This window comes from Scyliorhinus torazame, chromosome 16 (assembly GCF_047496885.1).
Source record: "Scyliorhinus torazame isolate Kashiwa2021f chromosome 16, sScyTor2.1, whole genome shotgun sequence".
In the NCBI taxonomy this organism is placed as follows: Eukaryota; Metazoa; Chordata; class Chondrichthyes; order Carcharhiniformes; family Scyliorhinidae; genus Scyliorhinus; species Scyliorhinus torazame.
In genome coordinates, this window is record NC_092722.1 from 96,502,759 (window position 1) to 96,528,075 (window position 25,317).

Genomic DNA, 25,317 nt, shown 5'->3' on the forward strand with positions numbered 1-25,317 from the left:
CCGCCCGCATGACAGGACGAGGAGGAGGAGCACGAGGAGGAGGAGGAGGTGGTACCATGGCGATGGGGACACCTGACGAGGCCTCGTGTGTACCGGCCCCGCTTGTTGTACCAGGACCTCACGGACCCGGCATGCAGGAGGAGACTCCGGATGAGCCAGGAAACTGTGGCCCATATCTGCCACCTGATGGCACATCTGGCACCGCGTGGCATTGGGGGAGGACACCCTCTCCCCGTGTCCGTCAAGGTTACGGTGACCCTGAACTTTTATGCCACGGGGTCGTTCCAGGCGCCGAGTGGGGACCTGTCCGGCATCTCGCAGGCAGGTGCATCCCCCCCCGGCTGAGGGGCTGGTTGTTGTGCGACAGGGGTTACCCGTCGCGGTCGTGGCTGATGACGCCTATACAGAGGCCACAGACTGACACGGAGATCGGCTACAACGATGCCCACGCAGCGACCAGGGGTGTGATAGAGAGGTGCTTTGGGCTGCTGACGATGCGTTTCAGGTGCCTGGACCGGCCGCATCGTTGTGGTGTGCTGCGTCCTGCACAACATAGTCCAGCAGAGGGGCGATGTGCTGCAGGCAGAGGAGGGGGGAAGTGGAGGAACAGCAAGACGAGGCGCAGTCCTCCCCAGATGAGGAGGATGGGGGGCAATGGTCAGGACAGATGGGCTGGACATGGATGGGAGGCAGCCCAACGTTACCGGCTGCGACAGCGAGCACGGTTCACTGACTAGGGGGGACGTGGGAATCGCCGAGCATGGGCACAGACTGCACACCACAGCACCAGCCGACCACCCTCACCCCCCCCCGCCCCCCCAGACCCATCCACCACCAACCACCCTCACCCCCCCACCCACCACCAACCATCCTCATCCCACCCGCATGCATACCACCAACCACCCTCACCCCACCCGCATGCACACCATCCCTCCATTGCACATCCACCTGCGACAAAACGGGCCGGGCTCAGTCGCCGGTGGAGGCGTGTTCCGCTCTGCGATGAGCTCCAGCCTCTACATCGTTAGACAATGTCTGACCCATGGCCACAGTACCACCCTCCACGCGGACCGTCTCTGCATGCGGCCGTGACACTGCAGCGCACGGCCCCGTCGTCTGCTTGGGGGGGATGGCGAGGGCGACCCTGGGGGAGGGGGTGGTACATTCACCTGAGGCCGACGTTCTATCACCCCTCACACACACACACTGGCGCTCACCTCACACCCCCGCACGCTTCTGACAGAGCACAAAGGCAGCTTCTGTAGGTGTGAAAGTGATTTTATTAACAAACAGTTAATACATGTGCCCTAGCCCCTATAACTCATCTGTGCCCTGCACCCGTGCCAACTTACTCACTGTCTAATTGTTTGGCCTTACGGGCCCTTTGACTACGTCTAGGTGGTTCCCCAGACGGTACAGCAGAACTGGAGGTGGACTCCTGTGATTCCTGCCCTGTGACTCGGGATCCCTTTAGCGGCCGTTTCCTGGGGCGGCCAGGCCTGGATGGGCCAGGCTGCGGCTCGGGTGACTGGGATGGCGAGCTGCCAGCCTGTCCTGCCCGTTGCCCACCAGATGCACGTGGGACGGAAGGGGGGGGGGGGGAGTCCGAGGAGTCGCGGTGTTCCGGGACCTCCCCTACAGGGGGACCTGGGACGGGCCCCAGCACCACCTCCTCCCTCGGGGTGCCCGATGGCCCCCGGGCCTCTACATGGGTCGGGGATGCAAACGGACCGACCATCCGACGCCCGCCCGGGATGCCATTCCTGGCGGCCCGCCCTGGTATCAACAAGAGCCTGCAAGTTTGCAGCCATGGAGCTCAGAGAGTTGGCCATCCCTGTCAGTGTCTGGGCGACGCCGGCCAGCACCTGAGCAATGGCGCCGATGCCCTCAGCGATGGCCTGCTGAGACTGGGCAATAGCTTGCTGAGACTGGGACACGGCATTGAGTGCCTCTGCGATCTGCTGCTGGCTCTGGCTTATGGCTGCCTGTGTGAGGGCAGCCATGTCCTGGGCACAGACGCCGCCTGCACGGAAAGCCCCAGGCCTTGCATACTTCTCCCCATGTCTGACACCGTCACCCCCATTGCCTCCACCGCGGACGCCACCCTTGCGGTTTTGGCCTGGGTGGCACGGCACCACTCCCTGCTCCTGGACGCGGGTGGACTCCTCCACCTGCGTCTGCAGCTGCCGCATGCCGGCCGTCACCCCTTTCGATCGTCCCTGGGTCTGTGACTGCATCGGGTTTATGGGTGGGTGTGGTAACTCCAGGAACCCAGGATCCGTCTGGGTGGCATATGGTTACTTGCGCCGGGCTGCCCTCCGACCGCCCGGCCCCTCGGCTGCTCCTACCTCCACCTGCTGTACCGGGACGGCTATGTGGTGCGCACCAGTGAGTGTACCAGAAGCCTCATCGCTAAAGTGCCCAACCGAGGTGAGTGTCTCTGCGATGGTGGAGGGTGTCGGAGATAGCAGTAGCTTTGTGTCATGCTCCGCATCTGACCCAAAGTCCATGGTCTCCTGGGGTGGTGGTTCCTGTCCAGTGTGTCAGTGTCCAGTTTGTCAGTGTCCAGTGTGTCAGTGTCCAGTGTGTCAGTGTCCAGTGTGTCAGTGTCCAGTGTGTCAGTGTCCAGTGTGTCAGTGTCCAGTGTGTCAGTGTCCAGTGTGTCAGTGTCCAGTGTGTCAGTGTCCAGTGTGTCAGTGTCCAGTGTGTCAGTGTCCAGTGTGTCAGTGTCCAGTGTGTCAGTGTCCAGTGTGTCAGTGTCCAGTGTGTCAGTGTCCAGTGTGTCAGTGTCCAGTGTGTCAGTGTCCAGTGTGTCAGTGTCCAGTGTGTCAGTGTCCAGTGTGTCAGTGTCCAGTGTGTCAGTGTCCAGTGTGTCAGTGTCCAGTGTGTCAGTGTCCAGTGTGTCAGTGTCCAGTGTGTCAGTGTCCAGTGTGTCAGTGTCCAGTGTGTCAGTGTCCAGTGTGTCAGTGTCCAGTGTGTCAGTGTCCAGTGTGTCAGTGTCCAGTGTGTCAGTGTCCAGTGTGTCAGTGTCCAGTGTGTCAGTGTCCAGTGTGTCAGTGTCCAGTGTGTCAGTGTCCAGTGTGTCAGTGTCCAGTGTGTCAGTGTCCAGTGTGTCAGTGTCCAGTGTGTCAGTGTCCAGTGTGTCAGTGTCCAGTGTGTCAGTGTCCAGTGTGTCAGTGTCCAGTGTGTCAGTGTCCAGTGTGTCAGTGTCCAGTGTGTCAGTGTCCAGTGTGTCAGTGTCCAGTGTGTCAGTGTCCAGTGTGTCAGTGTCCAGTGTGTCAGTGTCCAGTGTGTCAGTGTCCAGTGTGTCAGTGTCCAGTGTGTCAGTGTCCAGTGTGTCAGTGTCCAGTGTGTCAGTGTCCAGTGTGTCAGTGTCCAGTGTGTCAGTGTCCAGTGTGTCAGTGTCCAGTGTGTCAGTGTCCAGTGTGTCAGTGTCCAGTGTGTCAGTGTCCAGTGTGTCAGTGTCCAGTGTGTCAGTGTCCAGTGTGTCAGTGTCCAGTGTGTCAGTGTCCAGTGTGTCAGTGTCCAGTGTGTCAGTGTCCAGTGTGTCAGTGTCCAGTGTGTCAGTGTCCAGTGTGTCAGTGTCCAGTGTGTCAGTGTCCAGTGTGTCAGTGTCCAGTGTGTCAGTGTCCAGTGTGTCAGTGTCCAGTGTGTCAGTGTCCAGTGTGTCAGTGTCCAGTGTGTCAGTGTCCAGTGTGTCAGTGTCCAGTGTGTCAGTGTCCAGTGTGTCAGTGTCCAGTGTGTCAGTGTCCTGTGTGTCAGTGTCCTGTGTGTCAGTGTCCTGTGTGTCAGTGTCCTGTGTGTCAGTGTCCTGTGTGTCAGTGTCCTGTGTGTCTGTGCTCTGGGTAGGGGCGTCCTGGGTAGGGGTGTCCTGGCTCGGCTGCGACGGGGGCCTGCAGCTGCCCCCCCTCTTTGCTGGGTGTTGCCCGCCTGTGTCACTGCACTCGCACCAGACGGTGGCGTTGTCTCCCTGGTGCTCCGGGTCTGTCCCTGTCCGTGGCCACCCTGGGACATCCTGGGGGCATTGTATGCCGGAGGGGCCGTGTCCCTCCCTGTCCCGTGGCGCTCTGGATCGTCCTGGAGCCGGTCAGCGTCCGCGGGAACGCGTGCCTCGACGTTTGGTCCTGCAATACATAATGCAGCATGCATGGTTAGATACGCAGGCGGGGATCGGGAGATACGGGGGACGGGGAAAAGGGGGGCAGGCCGTGGGGGTTCTCACTTGGTGTTGCGCCCCCGACCTCTGCATCCGCAACCTCCCGGTCCTCGGGTCTGCCTGCGAGTTCCAGGGCCCTCTCATTAACGGTTAGTGGTCTCACATCAGCTGGACCCCCTCCGGTCCTCTTACGCTCCCGGTTGTTGTGCGCGCGCTTCTCCTGTGGGGGGCGGGTGGGTGGCAAGGATAAAGGGCAACAGTGTTAGGCAGAGATATACATGCAGGCCAGCAGTTATGTGTATATTGGCAGAGGTGTGCAACCCATCCTGCCACTGCAGGCTGCATGGGTGGGTGCAGCCATGTCAGTTGCACCTAGGGCTGTGCCGCACATCAGAGGTGGTGGGGGGGGTGCTGGATTACTAACCCTGGCAGTCCTGACAAGGTCATTGACCTTCTTTTGGCACTGGGCACCTGTCCTTGGTGTTACAGCCACGGCGGACAGGCGCCGGCTGAGGCGTGGAGCAACCCTGCGGCCGTGTCCGGGGTACAGGGCCTCCCTTCTTTGCTCCACTGCGTTCAGGAATGCCTCGATGTCGCGCTCCTGGAACCTCGGCACTGCGCGGGGGCGGCCATCTTGGCGGGTCTCCGGAGGGGGATGCCGTCCGTGATGGGTGACGCCGTCGTGAATGGCGTCATGCCGCTGCTAGCCCATTCCGGCCAGAGAATTTGCGCTGTTTCGGGGGGCCCAACGCCGGAGTGATTCGCGCCGTTTTTGGCACCGGGTTCTGGCCATTGCGCTGATTATCGGAGAATCCCACCCCATGTCTCCGTAATGGCCACAACATCGTAGTCCCAAGTACCAATCCACGCTCCAAGTTCACCTACCTTATTCCGGATGCTCCATGCATTAAAGTAGACATACTTCAACCCACCTTTCTGTCTGCCGGTACACTCCTGCAACCTTGATACTCTCCTCAGTACCTCACTACTCTCAACACTGGCTTCTGGACCACAGCTCGTTTTCCCATCCCCCTGACAAATTAGTTTAAACCCTCCCTGAAGAGCCATAGCAAATTTCCCTCCCAGGTATTGGTGCCCCTCTGGCTCAGGTGCAAACCGTCCTGTTTGTACAGATCCCACCTTCCCCAGAATGTGCTCCAATTATCCACGTAACTGAAACCCTCCCTCCTACACCATCCCTGCAGCCACGTGTTTATCTGCACTCTCTCCCTGTTCCTCACCTCGCTAGCATGTGGCACTGGCAACAAACCAGAGATGACAACATGGTTTGTCCTGGCTCTCAGCTTCCACACTAGCTCCCTAAATTCCTGTTTTAAATCCCCGTCCCTACTCTTACCTATGTCGTAACCGATGTGTACCACGACTTGTGACTGTTCCCCCTCCCCCCTTAAGGATTCTGAAAACACGGTCCGAGACGTCACAGACCCTGGCACCCGGGAGGCAACATACCATCCGTGAGTCTCTTTCGTTGCCACAGAACCATCTATCTGTCCCTCTAACTATCGAGTCCCCAATAACTATTGCTCTCCTGCTCCCCCCCCCTTCCCTTCTGAGCCACAGGGACGGACTCCGTGCTGGAGTTCCGCTCACCGTGGCTTACCCCTGGTAAATCTCCCCTGCCACCCCCCCCCCACACCACACCACCAGTATCCAAAGCAGTATACTTGTTAGTAAGGGAAACAACCACAGAGGATCCCTGCACTGACTGCTTCCTCCCAGCCCCTCTCACCGTCAACCATCTATCTTGATTCTTCGGAGTAACTACATCCCTGGAGCTACTATCTATGACCACCTCTGCCTCCCGAATGATCCAAAGTTCATCCAGCTCGAGCTCCAATTCCCTAACCCGGTTTCTGAGGAGCTGGAGGTGGGTGCACTTCCCACAGGTGAAATCAGCAGGGACACCGTGATGCACAATCAATACTCTTGAGACCACGTGGAATCATATCGATTCAGCTTTAATCAGATAGAACTGTACCCAGCAGCGATGTTACAGACGTGAAGGCTGCTGGGACGGCATTGGTTCTTATACCCCGCCTCTCAGGGCGGGGCTATGTACATTGCCCAATGGTAGACCCCGCGGTCTAGCCAATGGTCATTCCTCTCTCGGGTACCGCAATACCTGGTATTACCACACACTGACTGCGTCCCTCACCTCAAACATTCTGCAGGAGGAACATTGCACTGCCTTCCCTGCCATTCCCCCCGAGATAACTTGCGGTAAAAACAAGAAAAAGAAAGAAAGAGCTTACCTGATATTCACTCACCCGCTTAGGTTAGAGGAGGTGGATGAGTGGGGGATACTACAAGTGTAGTGTCTCGGGTTTAGCAACTGCCCAACTTAAATACAGGTAAAAATAAAACACTTAATCAGCAACCACTGCGTCTCCCGGCTGTCTCTCCAGAAGCTGCGATTATCCTCCTTAGAGTAGAAAAGACTATTGGGAGATTTAATAGCAATGTTCAAAACTATGAAGACTTATGAGTTACAAGTATTGAACTATCACCGGGTGTTCGCTGACCTACATTGGTTCCTGGTCAGCCAAAACTGTGATTTAAAATTCTCACCCTTACTTTCTAATCCCCCCGTCGCCCCCCTGGTTTTATCCCTCCCTATCTCTGTAACCTCTTCTGGACTCCAAGATATCTGTGCTCTTTTCATTCTGGTCTCATGAGCATCCCTGATGTTAATTGCTCAGCTATTGGTGCCTTCACCTGCCTCGACCCTAAATTCTGGAATACCCTCCCTACACCTTTCTACCCATCTACCTCGCTCTTCATCTTTAATACACTTCTCACCTGCTCTTTGATCAATCTGTTGGGCATCTGACCTAATATCTCCTTCACTGCCTCAGTGTCATACTTTATTTGATGATGCTCCTGTGAAGTTCCTTCTGATGGTTTATTGTGTTAAAGGCATTACATAAATAAGTTAACGTTGTTGTAGCAAGTAAGGAAAAAGCTCCTTTCAGTGTCAGGAGGTCAGTGAACAGAGGGCACGGGTGTGGACTGATTAGGCTGAATGGCCTGTTTCTGTGCCATTTATCTTGTTATATTCCTCTGTAGACTGGTAAAAGAATTAGAAGTAACATGAAAAAATACTTACTGTACTTCCTTATTTACCCCCTCCTTTTTCCAAAACAATTGATCAGCATTCAAAGGAATTTGAGGTGAGATGAGAATTTTTTTCGTGCAGCAAGTTGTTAAGATCTGGACCTGGTAGATGATTCAATACTAACTTTCAAATAGGAAATGGATAAATACTTGAAAAGGAAACATTTGCATGGCACTGAGAAAGAGCAAAGAGGGGGAATGAATTGGGCAGCTCTTTCAAAGAGCTGACACAAGCGCAGTGAGGTGAGCGTCCTCCTCATTACTCTTGATTTCCAACCTTGAGCATCATTCTTCTTTCTAATGATTCTCTAAAGATACTTATTTAAGTAACATTGCAGTACCCAAACAGGTGCCGTAATGTGGCGACTAGGGCCTTTTCACAGTAACTTCATTGCAATGTTAATGTAAGCCTACTTGTGACAATGAAGGTTATTATTATAGTGAGTCGACCCAGGCCGTTTGCCTTGGGCTGGATTTTTATCATGGAGGCAGGAATCTGGGGCGGGATTCTCCGACCCCCCGCCGGGTCGGAGAATCGCCGGGGACTGGCGTGAATCCCGCCCCCGCCGGATGCCGAATTCTCCGGCACCGGATATTCGGCGGTGGCGGGAATCGCGCCGCGCTGGTTGGCGGGCCCCCCCCCCCCCCCCCCCCCCCCCCCCGGCGATTCTCCGGCCCGGATGGGCCGAAGTCCCGCTGCTGGAATGCCTGTCCCGCTGGCGTGGATTAAACCACCTCTCTTACCGGCGGGGCAAGGCGGCACGGGCGGGCTCCGGGGTCCTGGGGGGGGGGGCCCGGGGCGATCTGGCCACGGGGGGTGCCCCCACAGTGGCCTGGCCCGCGATCGGGCCCGTGCCGTGGGGGCACTCTTTTCGTTCCGCCTTCGCCATGGTCTCCACCATGGCGGAGGTGGAAGAGACCCCCTCCACTGCGCATGCGTGGGATGCCGTGAGCGGCCGCTGACGCTCCCGGGCATGCGCCGCCCAGCAAAGTCATTTCCGCGCCAGCTGGCGGGGCACCAAAGGCCTTTCCCACCAGCTGGCGGGGCGGCAATTAGTCCGGGCGGGCCTAGCCTCTCAAGGTTAGGGCTCAGCCGCTTATGATGCGGAGGATTCCGCACCTTTGGGGTGGCGCGATGCCGGACTGATTCGCGCCGTTTTGGCGCCGGTCGGCGGACAGCGCGCCGATTACGGAGAATCCCGCACCTGGATCTGGAATTTGAAGTGCCACAGCACTTCATGATGAATTGTGAAGGGGCCATCACCATTTTTACTTCACCTTTTTTTGCCTTTTCCTGCTTTCAATCCATGGTTCAAAGTTTCTACACATGTCCACTCCCAGGTGTCATTTAGTAAGGATACCAAAATATGGCTGAATCATTGAAAATTGCACTCGGAAACACTCACTTCTAGAATGGTGCCAGGAACGTCTAAACAACAGTGTGCCTCCTCAGGCACTGCATTCCAGATCCTAACCACATTTACCTGCATACAAAAAAGTTTTCCTCATGTCAACATTGCTTCTTTTACAAATCATTTAATTTGCCCCTTGTCTGCCCATTCCACCATTTCATTTTGAAATCGATCACTATCCTCGTCCTCAGCTCACAGTATTTCCAGGTTTCATGACATCTGCAAATTTTGAAATTGCACCCTGTACATCAAAACCTGGGGCATTAATATATCAGGAAAAGCAGGGGACTAATACTGACACCTGGGCAGACACACCATAAACCCCCCCTCCAGTCCCCAAATAACCATTCATCACTACTCTCTGCTTCCTGTCACTTATTCAATTTCATATTCATGCTGCTCCTTTCCCTTTATTTCATTGTAAGAAGTCTTACAACACCAGGGGCAGGATTCTCCGCCCCCCCTGCCGGGTCGGAGAATCGCCGGGGGAGCTGCGTGAATCCCGCCCCGCTGGCGTATATTGCGACAGGTACATACCGGCGGGACCTGGCTCTGAGGGCGGCCTCGGGGGGGGGGGGGGGGGGGGGGGATCTGGCCTCGGGGTGGGGGGGGGGGGCCCCATGGTGGCCTGGCCCGTGATCGGGTCCCATCGATCCACGGGCAGGCCTGTGCTGTGGGGGCACTCTGTTCCTCCGTGTGTTTTTTGAAAACTCACCACTATTCTTCGAAGTCCCCCTATACCAAAAAGGGCCGACATTCTAAATGGTGATCAGGGATTCTCACTCCCCGACTCCGATGCAAGCTTCAGTGGGTGCTATTCAGGTCAAACTATATTTTCAAGTTATCCACTGGTATAACCCATACCTTCACCGAAGATTTAATCTACTTACCACTTAGTAGCATCGATCCTGGGTCCTTCATTGCTAAGTAAGTAAAGTAGACTTTGGAATAACCACTGTTTCAGGTTAAAACTTTTAAGTTATTTTATTATTATACATTTTTTCTCTTTTTAAAAGATGCAATCACTGTCTTTCCAGGTAGGTAAAAAGATCTTGCTTCTGGATCCTTCTGGTTGGTTGAAGGGACCTTCAGGCCCAACTTGACAATCAATCTTCTTTAAAATCTGGTCTTCTTTAGATGTATTTGCTGTTTTAGCTCGGCTGCTATGCCCTGTCCATTTCCCATGGCCAAACTGATTCTAATCTGTCTCTGCTTCTCCCCTCTCTCTCTCTCTCTCTCTCTCTCTCTCTCTCTGAGTTCTGGTTGTTGTTCTGGTAGTTCCTGCTCTTGTCTCTCGGTTTGTATTCGCTTTCTAACAATTAAGTTTTTATGATGTTATTGTAAAGTAACTCTTATTTTCTTTGATTGTAAAAAGTACCTTTGATCTAAACCTTTTAATCCAACTAAGTACTCATTTTGACATGACTTCATCTCATAGATCTGATTACATTGTCTCCTTTGTGATGTTCAAAATGCTTTGGTTTCAAGAGGTGTTACTTTTAATTCCTGTCATTTCTATAGTTTTATTTTCCAATTGTGTCCTCAGCTCAATTTTGACTTTGATTTTGGCTTTGAATTAAGTTTCTTTTAAACTGATAGTCTCCAGTTTTCTTTAATTTACCTGGTATTAGCAAATTTTCACACCTAGAATTATCACCAAATTCAACTGAACAAAGAACAAAGAACAAAGAAATGTACAGCACAGGAACAGGCCCTTCGGCCCTCCAAGCCCGCGCCGACCATACTGCCCGACTAAACTACAATCTTCTACACTTCCTGGGTCCGTATCCTTCTATTCCCATCCTATTCATATATTTGTCAAGATGCCCCTTAAATGTCCCTATCGTCCCTGCTTCCACTACCTCCTCCGGTAGCGAGTTCCAGGCACCCACTACCCTCTGCGTAAAAAACTTGCCTCGTACATCTACTCTAAACCTTGCCCCTCTCACCTTAAACCTATGCCCCCTAGTAATTGACCCCTCTACCCTGGGGAAAAGCCTCTGACTATCCACTCTGTCTATGCCCCTCATAATTTTGTAGACCTCTATCAGGTCGCCCCTCAACCTCCTTCGTTCCAGAGAGAACAAACCGAGTTTATTCAATCGCTCCTCATAGCTTATGCCCTCCATACCAGGCAACATTCTGGTAAATCTCTTCTGCACCCTCTCTAAAGCCTCCACATCCTTCTGGTAGTGTGGCGACCAGAATTGAACACTATACTCCAAGTGTGGCCTAACTAAGGTTCTATACAGCTGCAACATGACTTGCCAATTCTTATACTCAATGCCCCGTCCAATGAAGGCAAGCATGCCGTATGCCTTCTTGACTACCTTCTCCACCTGTGTTGCCCCTTTCAATGACCTGTGGACCTGTACTCCTAGATCTCTTTGACTTTCAATACTCTTGAGGGTTCTACCATTCACTGTATATTCCCTACCTGCATTAGCCCTTCCAAAATGCATTACCTCACATTTGTCCGGATTAAACTCCATCTGCCATCTCTCCGCCCAAGTCTCCAGACAACCTAAATCCTGCTGTATCCTCAGACAGTCCTCATCGCTATCCGCAATTCCACCAACCTTTGTGTCGTCTGCAAACTTACTAATCAGACCAGTTACATTTTCCTCCAAATCATTTATATATACTACAAACAGCAAAGGTCCCAGCACTGATCCCTGTGGAACACCACTGGTCACAGCCCTCCAATTAGAAAAGCATCCCTCCATTGCTACCCTCTGCCTTCTATGGCCTAGCCAGTTCTGAATCCACCTTGCCAGCTCACCCCTGATCCCGTGTGACTTCACCTTTTGTACTAGTCTACCATGAGGGACCTTGTCAAAGGCCTTACTGAAGTCCATGTAGACAACATCCACTGCCCTACCTGCAGTAGAAGCTCACCCATTCTTTTCCAGCTCCTTACTAAGATAGTTACTTTCAATGACGGTGTGAGCCATTGTTTTTTGCTTCATTCAAAATCCTGTTTGTCTTGTTTGCTAAGCCTGCTTGACCAAGGATATCTGCATTTTACAATCCTTCCCTGGCAGCTGCTGTTAACCCTTTGAGGGATCTTTCCCTACATTCTCTCATGTTTCTCTCAGACCAGATATTGCCAGACTTCCATGTTTCAAATGAAATATTTTTCCATATTTTCAATACCAGTGCCAGCTGCTGTAACAGTCCGCGATGGCCGGCGCGGAGATGAACCCCCCCTGCGCATGCGTGACGCCAAGCCCCTTCTGCGCCGGCCGGCACGGCGCAAATCACTCCGGCGCTGGCCTAACCCCTGAAGGTGCGGAGGATTCCGCACCTTCGGGGCGGCCCGACGCCAGAGTGGTTCACGTCACTCCTCGGCGCCTGAGTGGCCCACCCCGTCAGTTCGCGGAGAATCCCATGCCTGGTTAAAGTCCCAACAGGTTTACATAGAACATAGAACGATACAGCGCAGTACAGGCCCTTCGGCCCACGATGTTGCACCGAAACAAAAGCCATCTAACCTACACTATGCCATTATCATCCATATGTTTATCCAATAAACTTTTTAATGCCCTCAATGTTGGCGAGTTCACTACTGTTGCCGGTAGGGCATTCCACGGCCTCACTACTCTTTGCGTAAAGAACCTACCTCTGACCTCTGTCCTATATCTATTACCCCTCAGTTTAAAGCTATGTCCCCTCGTGCCAGCCATTTCCATCCGCGGGAGAAGGCTCTCACTGTCCACCCTATCCAACCCCCTGATCATTTTGTATGCCTCTATTAAGTCTCCTCTTAACCTTCTTCTCTCCAACGAAAACAACCTCAAGTCCATCAGCCTTTCCTCATAAGATTTACCCTCCATACCAGGCAACATCCTGGTAAATCTCCTCTGCACCTGCTCCAAAGCCTCCACGTCCTACCTATAATGCGGTGACCAGAACTGTACGCAATACTCCAAATGCGGCCGTACCAGAGTTCTGTACAGCTGCAACATGACCTCCTGACTCCGGAACTCAATCCCTCTACCAATAAAGGCCGACACTCCATAGGCCTTCTTCACAACCCTATCAACCTGGGTGGCAACTTTCAGGGATCTATGTACATGGACACCTAGATCCCTCTGCTCATCCACACTTCCAAGAACTTTACCATTAGCCAAATATTCCGCATTCCTGTTATTCCTTCCAAAGTGAATCACCTCACACTTTGCCACCTCTCAGCCCAGCTCTGCAGCTTATCTATATCCCTTTGTAACCTGCTACATCCTTCCACACTATCGACAACACCACCGACTTTTAGGTTTGTTTTGAATCACTAGCTTTCGGAGAGCAGCTCCTTCCTCAGGTGAATGAAGAGGTGGGTTTTATTTCATTGGCTTTTACATTGCTGACTAGCCTATTAGCAGCCATGATCTTGATGAATAGCGGAGCAGGCTCGAAGAGCCAAAAGGCCTCCTCCTATCTTCTATGTATCTTTGTATTATGTGATGTTATTACCACAGAAGATGTTAATTGCAGTAACATTTCAACATGTTCAAATTAAAAGTAAAATATTTATTAACAAGAAGAAAAGAAAACTTAAGCACACAAGAACAGTTACACAGTTAAAATTAGTTTTACAAAACATTCTTCTCAAAAGGCCCATACTTGGTCAGACCCATAAGTAAACACTTCCCAGGCAACTCTCCCTTATAGATGTTTAACTTTAAAAACCCAAGGCAAAGAAAGCTGCTGTCACTTCAATAAAGGTGCACCAAAGGGACTTCTGAAACTCCCACTCTGTGTGGCAATCCAAGAAACCTTCAGAAACAAGACTCCTTTTCGTAACCCCAGACTTTTCTGACTTGGCTGAGTGTCTGGTTAAAACTGTACCCTCTCCCAGCTCAGAGCTGTTTCCAGGAGGCCTTCCCCACACAGCCAACACAAACCAGCTCAACATCTTTCCTTGCATATCCTTCCCCTATCATTTCAATTGCATTGTTCGCAGCACTCCTTTAAACTTAACTTTTTCAAAATACAAAACGCTTTTCCATTTTTCCTATTGCCCCACTATTTAGGATCAAATAAAATTTGATAACCTTCCCTTGTTTACTTATGAAACCTTTGCAAGCTGTAAAGTCTTTTACTTATTTACTTTAAAACCACTTGATTGTAGTTTCATTACAAATACAGGCACATACCATCTTCACTCCTTTTCATGCCTCATTTCTTCCAGGCGATTGGGTCATGATTTAGTGGCCAGGTTAATTGTGTAATGGCCTCTAAATCTCGGGAGAGGGCAAAAGCAGGATTTGCGCTGGCGAGATTTCCGAATGCAATCTTCCCAGCCGCCCTCCAATGACATGATCGGGTTCATGCCGAGAATGGGTACGACCTTGTTAAGCAAATTTTATTGTATAATTGAATAGAATTAGCTGGCTTTAGTCCGCTAATCCTCTCTCAATGTCCTGTCCCACCAGCTGGCATGGTGCCACACTGCCGTGAATCATAGAATCCCTAGAGTGCAGAAGGAGGTCATTTGGCCCACCAAATCTGCACAAGCACCCTACCTAGTCCCACTCCCCCGCTCTATCCTCGTGACCCCACCTAACCTTTGAACACTAGGGAGCAATTTAGCATGGCCAATCCACCTAACCGGCACATCTTTGGACTGTGGGAGGAAACCGGAGCACCCGGAGGAAACCCACACAGACATGAGAAAAAAGTGCAAACGTCACACAGACAGTCACCCAAGGTTGGAATCGAACCCGGGTCCCTGGCGTTGTGAGGTAGCAGTGCTAACCACTGTGCCACCTTGCTCACTACTGGCTTTTCAAAATGAAAATCTGTCATCATGAGCACGCCGGGGCAGACAGGTCAGGATAGCCCTGGGTGGTGAGGAATATTCCTGGGCAGTGCCCTGGCACTGTCCTCGGTAGTGCCACTCTGGCATTGCCAAGCATGGGCCCTCTTGGGACTCCCATTGGGTGGTTCTCCTTATGTGTGGTACAGGGATGTGCCTGGATGCCGGTGAGGGGGGGGGGGGGTTGATGAGTCCAGTGTTTAGGGGGGGGACTGATGTCTGGGTCAGGGGATCGCCCGATGCTTGGCAGGGGGTGCTCCTTGTCTGCGGGGGAGTTTATTTTTAGCATTGACTCTGTCAGGCCTGCCCCGCCAGAGTGACAATACAAATCATGCCCCTAGACGCTCCGTACTGATTGCCAGAAAATCTGGAATGAAAACGCAGCTGTGCAACATGAGCGATACATGCCTATTTTCAGTCTGAACCTGACACTGACAAACTTTGGGAAAATTCTCTCTCTCTTTCACACACACACACACCACAGACACAAGTTACATCCATTCTCATGGTATCAAATGTATTTTGGCAGTCCATGTTCACCACATCATCCACATTATCCTCATCAACCCTCTCCATCAGAAAACGCAAGCAAGTTAGTTAAATATGAATTGCCTTTCACACATCTATCTTGGCTTTCCTGAATTCATTCACATTTATCCAAGTGACTTAATTTTGTCTCAGATTACCTTTTCCACAGGCTTGGAAATATATAATCACTTTCTTTGAAGAATTACTGGAATTAAGTGTGAAATGCAGCTATTTTATGAGCATTTTGTAAGTTTCATCTGTGAGGCCTTCAAGCCATCTTTAAACATTGTGGATACCCATGAGAGAGACAACTGCAGCGGCTGCCAGTCTATCCGACCAAACACTTCCAGGATAGAGCCCTTGGTTATAAGCTGAATCATAGAACCCCTATAGTTCATCCCTACAATCCATTGAGTCTGCACTGACCCCCTGAAAAAGCATCCAACCTAAGCCCACTTCCCCACAACCCCATCCAATCTTTGGTCAATTTATCATGGCCAATCCAACTAAATTACACATCTTTGGACTGTGGGAGGAAACCGGAGCACCCGGAGGAAATCCACGCAGACTCCACACAGTTACCCAAGATTAGAATTGAACCCAGGTCCCTAGCGCTCTGAAGCAGCAGTGCTAACACCGTGAAGGTCACTTTAAGTCCCTTTTTTCTTTCAAAGATGCTTCTATTAAATCTTCAGCGCAATAATGAAATTCAGTCACACAGACAGTGATTACTGTACACAAATGGAGCAGATTTATAATAACATCCAACAGAGCATTGCTCAGATTCAGGTGATGCAGTTATATGGCTTCTTTTATTAGTCTGCTGAATTTTGACTCTTGGTTTTGGTGGACATATCCGTGTACAACATTTTCCACCCAGGTTTGAAGGTTCAGTGTTGGTCTCCAGTTTCAAGGCTTTGCTCTTTTTTTTAGAAAACCACCAAGAGCAGTTTTACCGTCAATTCACTTTGTCCAGGGGGTTGAGCAGCAGTGACTGAGCAGAGGACCTTCCCACGATGCACACTCATGATCTTACTGAAAGCAGTAGCAACATCAGGGGTCTGGTGCCACTGTCCATTCTCAGATAATATATTGACAAAGTTGAGCATGATTGGTGAAATGTTCTGCTGCAATACGTCATTCACAATTTTTTGCTTGATATTGCGCTTAACTGAACAGCCTCCAGTTTCACAACTGAAGGTGATTTCCAAGAAGGAATTGGCCTTGTTAGTTGTGATAGCACTTCACAGACGCAGGTTGCGTTTGTTGCTTGCTGCTGCTTGTGGCTGCAAATGCTTGGAGGCTGCTGTTGCTATTCGGATATTTTACTGTAGCCGGAAAGAAAGACAATTTTTTCTAAAATACCTGGGTCCTAGGACATCGGGCTCCAGGGAACGTATGAGTCCGGAAGGCAATCGGTTTGAAGCAAAAAGATGCTGCGGGACCTAATGTGCGAAATTGATCCAAATGAGCAACCTGCTGCAGATGTTGAAGAAATGCTTTTGCAGATTGCTGATGCTTTTGTTGCTGGTGTAGTGAGTGCTACATATAACTAGCACATCACCGCAGGTCAAACACGCTGGAAGTCAAGGATTTTTTTTTTAACAAACATTTTATTGAGGCATTTATGATTTTATAACAACAAAAGATACAAATACAAATGTAAACATAATTCAGTGCGTAACACCCACCTCCATCTCTTCTCACTGTTCCCGCCTAAACTAAACTAACCTAACTCCCCTTAATCCTTAACTCCTCCCTTATTGAATCTGCCGACAGTTTAGTTTTCCCCAGAAAGTCGATAAACGGCTGCCATCTCTGAACGAACCTTAACATCGATGCTCTCAGAGCGAACTTAATTTCCTCAAGCCTGAGAAACCCCAGCCATGTCGCTAACCCATAATCACGATTTTGGGGACTCTGAGTCCCTCCACGCTAATAAGATCCGTCTCTGGTCTACCAAGGAGGCAAAGGCCAAAACATCAGCCTCTCTCAGCCCCTGGATTCCCGGGTCTTCTGACACTCCAAAAATCGCCACCTCTGGACTCGGTGCCACCCTTATTTTTAGCACCATGGACATGACATCAGCAAATCCCTGCCAGAATCCCCCAAGCTTCGGACATGCCCAAAACATGTGGACATGATTTGCAGGCCCTCCTGCACACCTCGCACACCTGCCCTCTACCCCAAAAAACCTGCTCACGGTGGCCCGGTGAACCACCTTGAATTGTATCAGGCTGAGCCTGGCACATGATGAGGATGTGTTGACTCTGCTCAGAGCATCCTCCCACAGACCCGCCTATAACTCCTTTCCCAACTCATCTTCCCATTTATGCTTTGGCTCACCAATCTGGGTTTCTTCCCACTACGTAAGATTATAGATTTCCGATACCTTCCCTTCCCCCACTCCCGTTCTAGAAACTACCTTCTCCTGTATCCCCTGTGGTGGTAGAAGCGGAAAGATCTAAACTTGCCTTCGCACAAAGTCCCTTACCTGCAGATAGCGAAACCCATTCCCACCCGGCAATTCGAACTCCTCCTCCAGATCCTCCAAACAGGGAAAGCTCCCCTCGGCCCGCTCCAGCAAGGGTCCGGCATGCCCAGAGGACAAGGGAGGCCCTCATCCTCAACAGATTATCATAGGATTAGGCTTTGTCTGTCAGCTCAACACCTCCCTCTTTCCCCCCCGCACTCCCTGCTGACTGCTGTTCCACCCTCCCAGAGGCTGTGTATCATCACTCGGGATGATGGACCTATGTCAGCACTGTCAATATACAAGGCAGGAGAGTGATGATAACTTACTGTGAGGTAGGCTCTGGCTCCTCGTTGTATGCCAAGTCTGACTCCTGTCTTTCTGTTGACATCACACACACACACACACATCCTCTGAACAGGGTCTGCCTTGGGGGCGTTTGATCTTGGACTACTGTGCCCACTAGGGAGAGTGGAGGTCAACAAGGGGTGGAGCTGCAGGCAAGACTGCTGTGAAGATTAACGTGACAGAAGCTACTCGTGTATCAGGTGTAACATTTTAAAATTGTGAACATTCTCCCTAGTTACATATAGTGACTACTTGGTGACCCTCAATCTTTTTGATCTTTTGAGGTCTACTGCTACGTCTAGGTTTGTCCCCAGGATGCACATCAGAGGTGGAGGCAGCCTGCTGGTTTTGTAGCATATGATGCCCTTGGCCCAACGTCCTCTGGAGGGCCTGGAACCGGAGGACATCGGCCAACTTAACAGTGTCACTGGCATCACCGTGTCACCCTGTTCTGCCCGCTGCCCATGAGATGCACGAATGTCAGGAGAAATGTGGATCAGAAATTGGCTAGCTGAAAGAAGACCGAGGGTTGATGGGAAATGTTCAGAATGGAGTTCAGTTACAAGTGGCATACCACAAGGATCTGTTCTGGGGCCGTTGCTGTTTGTCATTTTTATAAATGACCTAGAGGAGGGCGCAGAAGGGTGGGTGAGTAAATTTGCAGACGACACTAAAGTCGGTGGTGTTGTCGACAGTGCGGAAGGATGTAGCAGGTTACAGAGGGATATAGATAAGCTGCAGAGCTGGGCTGAGAGGTGGCAAATGGAGTTTAATGTAGAGAAGTGTGAGGTGATTCACTTTGGAAGGAATAACAGGAATGCGGAATATTTGGCTAATGGTAAAATTCTTGGAAGTGTGGATGAGCAGAGGGATCTCGGTGTCCATGTACATAGATCCCTGAAAGTTACCACCCAGGTTGATAGGGTTGTGAAGAAGGCCTATGGAGTTTTGGCCTTTATTGGTAGAGGGATTGAGTTCTGGAGTCATGAGGTCATGTTGCAGCTGTACAAAACTCTGGTACGGCTGCATTTGGAGTATTGCGTACAGTTCTGGTCACCTCATTATAGGAAGGACGTGGAAGCTTTGGAACGGGTGCAGAGGAGATTTACCAGGATGTTGCCTGGTATGGAGGGAAAATCTTATGAGGAAAGGCTGATGGACTTGTGGTTGTTTTCGTTGGAGAGAAGAAGGTTAAGAGGAGACTTAATAGAGGCATACAAAATGATCAGGTGGTTAGATAGGGTGGACAGTGAGAGCCTTATCCCGCGGATGGAAATGGCTAGCACGAGGGGACATAGCCTTAAACTGAGGGGTAATAGATATAGGTCAGAGGTAGGTTCTTTACGCAAAGAGTGGTGAGGCCGTGGAGTGCCCTACCTGCAACAGTAGTGAACTCGCCAACATTGAGGGCATTTAAAAGTTTATTGGATAAGCATATAAGAACTAGGAGCAGGAGTAGGCCATCTGGCCCCTCGAGCCTGCTCCACCATTCAATGAGATCATGGCTGATCTTTTGTGGACTCAGCTCCACTTTCCGGCCCGAACACCATAACCCTTAATCCCTTTATTCTTCAAAAAATTATCTATCTTTATCTTAAAAACATTTAATGAAGGAGCCTCTACTGCTTCACTGGGCAAGGAATTCCATAGATTCACACCCCTTTGGTGAAGAAGTTCCTCCTAAACTCAGTCCTAAATCTACTTCCCCTTATTTTGAGGCTATGCCTCTAGTTCTGCTTTCACTCGCCAGTGGAAACAACCTGCCCGCATCTATCCTATCTATTCCCTTCATAATCTTATATGTATCTATAAGATCCCCCCCTCATCCTTCTAAATTCCAACGAGTACAGTCCCAGTCTACTCAACCTCTCCTCGTAATCCAACCCCTTCAGCTCTGGGATTAACCTAGTGAATCTCCTCTGCACACCCTCCAGTGCCAGTACGTCCTTTCGCAAGTAAGGAGACCAAAACTGAACACACTACTCCAGGTGTGGCCTCACTAACACCTTATACAATTGCAGCATAACCTCCCTAGTCTTAAACTCCATCCCTCTAGCAATGAAGGACAAAATTCCATTTGCCTTCTTAATCACCCGTTGCACCTGAAAACCAACTTTCTGCGACTCATGCACTAGCACACCCGGGTCTCTCTGCACAGCAGCATGTTTTAATATTTTATCATTTAAATAATAATCCTTTTTGCTGTTATTCCTACCAAAATGGATAACCTCACATTTGTCAACATTGTATTCCATCTGCCAGACCCTAGCCCATTCACTTAGCCTATCCAAATCCCTCTGCAGACTTCCAGTATCCTCTGCACTTTTTGCTTTACCACTTATCTTAGTGTCGTCTGCAAACTTGGACACATTGCCCTTGGTCCCCAACTCCAAATCATCTATGTAAATTGTGAACAGTTGTGGGCCCAACACTGATCCCTGAGGGACACCACTAGCCAACCAGAGAAACACCCATTAATCCCCACTCTTTGCTTTGTATTAATTAACCAATCCTCTATCCATGCTACTACTTTCCCCTTAATGCCATGCATCTTTATCTTATGCAACAACCTTTTGTGTGGCACCTTGTCAAAGGCTTTCTGGAAATCCAGATACACCACATCCATTGGCTCCCCGTTATCTACCGCACTCAAAAAATTCCACTAAATTAGTGGAATATATGGATGATAATGGCATAGTGTAGGTTAGATGGCTTTTGTTTTTGGTTTTTTTGACTTCCCATGTCTGTGCAACATCGTGGGCCGAAGGGCCTGTACTGCGCTGTATCGTTCTATGTTATCACCTTGGTGGCAAACTGGCATCCAGTACTTCCACCTCCCTGATGGTGCCCCAGGGCCCTGGGGGTCCCCTGGAGGGGCAGCTGGAGTGAGCTCCAGAGGCCTCTGTGTCATCTGGCTCTACCAGTCATGGGTCCTCCCCGTTGTGTGTGCCATGCTGTTGACACCCTCAGCAATGCTCCTCGGTGACTGAGCCATGCTTTGGCAATGCCCACCTGCGTCTGGGACATGTCCCAGTGAGGGACATTGTTATGAGCGAGGCGTTTTCAGAACCCCAAAATGTATCATGGAGTTCAACCAACCTCTCCCTTTAATGTATTTGTTGCTTTTCCTAGCACACGGCTTGTTCCCTAGGTGTGGGATTACAATTATGGACACGTGGGTTTTTAAACACAAAACAATGTTCATTCCATGAACTCAACTTAACATCTTAAATAAACATTGGATCTCTTAACACCCCTTACTTCAGAGATAACTCAGAAAATATTGCAACAGTAAATAATTCCTTAAAATGTTCCTTCAAACTTCCTAGAGACTTAACACCTTTAAACAAAAACACATCAGGGGCGAAATTCTCCCGAAACAGCGCGATGTCCGCCGACTGGCGCCCAAAACGGCGCCAATCAGACGGGCATTGCGCCGCCCCAAAGGTGCGGAATGCTCCGCATCTTTGGGGGCCGAGCCCCAACATTGAGGGGCTAGGCCGACGCCGGAGGAATTTCCGCCCCGCCAGCTGGCGGAAACGGCCTTTGTTGCCCCGCCAGCTGGCGCGGAAATGACATCCCCGGGCGGCGCATGCGCGGGAGCGTCAGCGGCCGCTGACAGTTTCCCACGCATGCGCAGTGGAGGGAGTCTCGTCCGCCTCCGCCATGGTGGAGACCGTGGCGAAGGCGGATGGTAAAGAGTGCCCGCGGTGGGCCCCGATCGCGGGCCAGGCCACCGTGGGGGCACCCCCCGGGGCCAGATCGCCCCGCGCCCCCCCGCCCCCCCCAGGACCCCGGAGCCCGCCCACGCCGCCTTGTCTGCCGTTCAAAAGGTGGTTTAATCCACGCCGGCGGGACAGGCAATTTATCGGCGGGACTTCGGCCCATCCGGGCCGGAGAATCCAGCGGAGGGGGGCCGCCAACCGGCGCGGCCCGATTCCCGCCCCCGCCGAATATCCGGTACCGGAGACTTCGGCAATCGGCGGGGGCGGGATTCACCGTAGCCCCCAGCGATTCTCCGACCCGGCGGAGGGTCGGCGAATGACGCCCCTGGTTAAAGGCTTTACTATTATGAGTTTAAATCACCCAAATGATCCAGAGATAGTCTTTCATGGCAGGTATCACAGCAAATCCAGCTCACTGTAAAACACAGACACACATCCAGCTCTTTTTCTCCAAACTGCAGCTCTCTGGAAGCACACAGACACACACAAGCTGCTTTTTAAAACTGCAGCTCTCTGGAAACACCCAGACACACACAAGCTCTTTTTCAAACTGTAAAACAAACTGCAAAATGGCTGACCTGACCTCAGCGCCACCCACTCTCTGACATCACTTTTCTTAAAGGTACATTGCTTGAACATCCATGTCTTAAAGGTACTCTCACATGACAACATGATGTCGAGGCCCTCAGCTGAGTCCTGGGATGCAGCAGACTCCGAATCTGACTCACTTGCATGTTCCTACCTCCACTTGATGTGCATTAACATACTGCTCATCAGATTGTGCACCAGTACCCTGCACACTATTGTTGCCCATTGAGGTGATAGCTGTGACGTGGCCATAGTGGTCTCCTCGGAGCTCTCCTCTGAGGTTGTCTCTTCGGTGACGGGGGGCGGGGGGGGGGGGGGGGGTGGGGGGACCTCAGAAGGCTCCGCCCCACCAGATGGAGATGCTGAGAGAGAATGGACATGTAGTCAGTGAGAGGGAAGGATAATTTTTTCTGACATGAGCAACTCAATTGAGACAGGTCATCTGGGTGACAGGGCAGTGGATCCTCACGCGCAAGCCAACCTCACTATTGGTGACTGCCCTCTTCTTGGACAACTCTACCATTTCCAGGACCCGTTCCTCATAACGGGTGAGGAATCGGATCTCTGGTGTCCCCCCCCCGTCTTGGTCCTTTCAAGCTTATTATGGGCTATCTTCTCCTGTGGGCGACACAGTAGCGCATTGGTTAACACTACGGCTTCACAGCACCAGGGACCCGTGTTCGATTCCCGGAGTCTGCACGTCCTCCCCATGTCTCCGTGGGTTTCCTCCCCCTTGGCCATGCTAAATTGCCTCTTAGTATCCAAAACATTGGGTGGGGCCACTGGGTTAGGGAGGTAGGGTTGAGGCATGGGCTTGATTAGGATGCCAGTGCGGACTCGATGGGCCGAATGGCCTCCTTCTGCACTGTACATTCTATGATTCTAAGGGACAAAAAGAGGACTTTGTGAGTCACGCGCCTGATGGATCAGGGGGAGCAAAGCCTCCAACGCATTTACATCCTTAAATAAGGAGTCTAATACTACAAACAGTATTGATGTGGTCTCACTGATACCCTGCATAACCTTTTTGTTCAACTCCTCTTGTAACAAAGATAGAATTCCATTAGCCTACTTGATCACGTGCTGTACCTGCATACTAACCTTTAGTGACTCATGCTCTATTATGGTATTGTGTCCTTTGTTTTAACCAAACTGCAAAACTGAATATATTCCTCCTTCAATTACTCATAACCGATGTATCTTAAAATGTTCAGCAGATAGCTACTCTAACTAAAGAGCTCTTGCTTCTGATATTTTCCACAGAGAAAGGCGACTTTCTTGCTCTGGATTTGGGAGGCTCCAATTTTCGAATTCTGCGTGTAAAAGTGTCTCATGAACGACAGCAGAAGGTGGAGATGGAAACCCAGATCTATCCTACACCAGAGGATATCGTGCACGGCAGTGGTGCACGGGTATGGGTTATTTCATTCACTTTTATGAATTTAAATTGTTTTAAAAGTTACTTGAAGGGAGAATCAGATCACAGAATAAATTGTCTTCAACCATAGAATTTCACAGACAAATGGAAGGAATTCACCCATCTTTGAAAGAGTTCTGACCCTCCCTTGTCTAATTAAATGCATAGCTATTAACTCTTGCACAATTCCGATAATGGTTAAAAAAAACACATTTCATGCGTGCCAGTGATGTGGCGATATGTAAAATGTGTTAATGGCAAAGACAGCCAAGGGAAGGCAATAGAGATTTTTAAAATTATGATGGCATAGATAAGGAGTCACTTGATAAGGTTGGGAGGGTCATCAGTTTAAAATTCTGCTGAGAGGTAGAGAATAAAGGAATTCTGTATGTGGAGGTTTCTTCAAGCTTTGAATGTTTTGAGTAGTTGAGGCAAAAAGCATTGCACCTATTTAAAGGAAAAGTGGATAAATGTTTGAATCAAAGAAGGATAGAACATAGAACATTACAGCGCAGTACAGGGCCTTCGGCCCTCGATGTTGCGCCGACCTGTGAAACCACTCTAAAGCCCATCTACACTATTCCCTTATCGTCCATATGTTTATCCAATGACCATTTAAATGCCCTTAATGTTGGCGAGTCCACTACCGTTGCAGGCAGGGCATTCCACGCCCTTACTACTCTCTGAGTAAAGAACCTACCTCTGACATCTGTCTTATATCTATCTCCCTGATATAGGGTATCAGGAGAGATTGGGATTAATTGTGGATGGTTCTAGTAAAGAGGCAGTACTGTCACAATAAAGTGAATATTTCCTGTCCTGTAAACATCGACAGCAGCAGTAACATTTGACAGCAAGAAAGCTGACAGCGAAAACCCTGTAAACAAAACCTTTGTGCCAATGATATCAAATTCACCAATACCTTTCTGGTGAGGTCTTTTGATTGGATGCCCCTGTCAGTTCAGTGAGTGGTGACATAGGGGACGGAATTCTCCGACCCCCCGCTTGGTCGGAGAATCGCCGGGGGCTGCCGTAAATCCTGTCCCCGCCGGTTGCCGAATTCTCCGGCACTGGATATCCGGCAGGGGCGTGAATCGCGCCACACCGGCCGGCGAGCTCCCCCCGGCGATTCTCCGGTCCGCGATGGGCCGAAGTCCCGCTGCTGGAATGCCTGTCCAGTTGGCGAGGATCAAACCACCTCTCTTCCCGGCGGGACTAGGCGGCGCGGGTGGGCTCCGGGGTCCTGGGGGGGGGCGTGGGGCGATCTGGCCCCGGGGGGTGCCCCCACGTTGGCCTGGGCCGCGATCGGGGCCCACCGATCCGCGGGTGGGTCTGTGCAGTGGGGGCACTTTTTTCCCTCCGCCTCGGCCACAGTCTTCACCATGGCCGACGCGGAAGAGACACCCCCCCCCCCCCCACCGCTGACGCTCCCGCGCATGCGCGGACTTCCGCCGCCGGGCGCAGTCCTTTCGGCCCCGCCTGGCGTGGCGCCAAAGGCCTTTCCCGCCGGCTGGCGGCGCGCCAACCACTCCGACGCGGGGCTAGCCCCTCAAGGTGAGGGCTTGGCCCCTAAAGGTGCAGAGAAATCCGCACCTTTGGGGCGGCCCGACGCCGGAGTGGTTCATGCCACTCCATCCCGCCGGGACCCCCAGCCCCGCCGAGTTGGGGAGAATCCCGCCCAGGGTGTCACCAGCAGCACACAGCTTTAGATCATGGGTCA

The 25,317-nt window shown here is 51.1% G+C and overlaps 1 protein-coding gene across 1 annotated transcript in view; it reads left to right on the forward strand.

The window, feature by feature from the left end:
- Positions 1–25,317, forward strand: part of hk1 (hexokinase 1) — a 328,092-nt gene that overhangs the window by 74,034 nt on the left and 228,741 nt on the right. Inside the window, exon 3 of the mRNA XM_072478763.1 lies at positions 23,444–23,592. Within this exon, the coding sequence (XP_072334864.1) occupies positions 23,444–23,592 (149 nt within the window). The remainder of the gene's footprint in view (positions 1–23,443; positions 23,593–25,317) is intronic.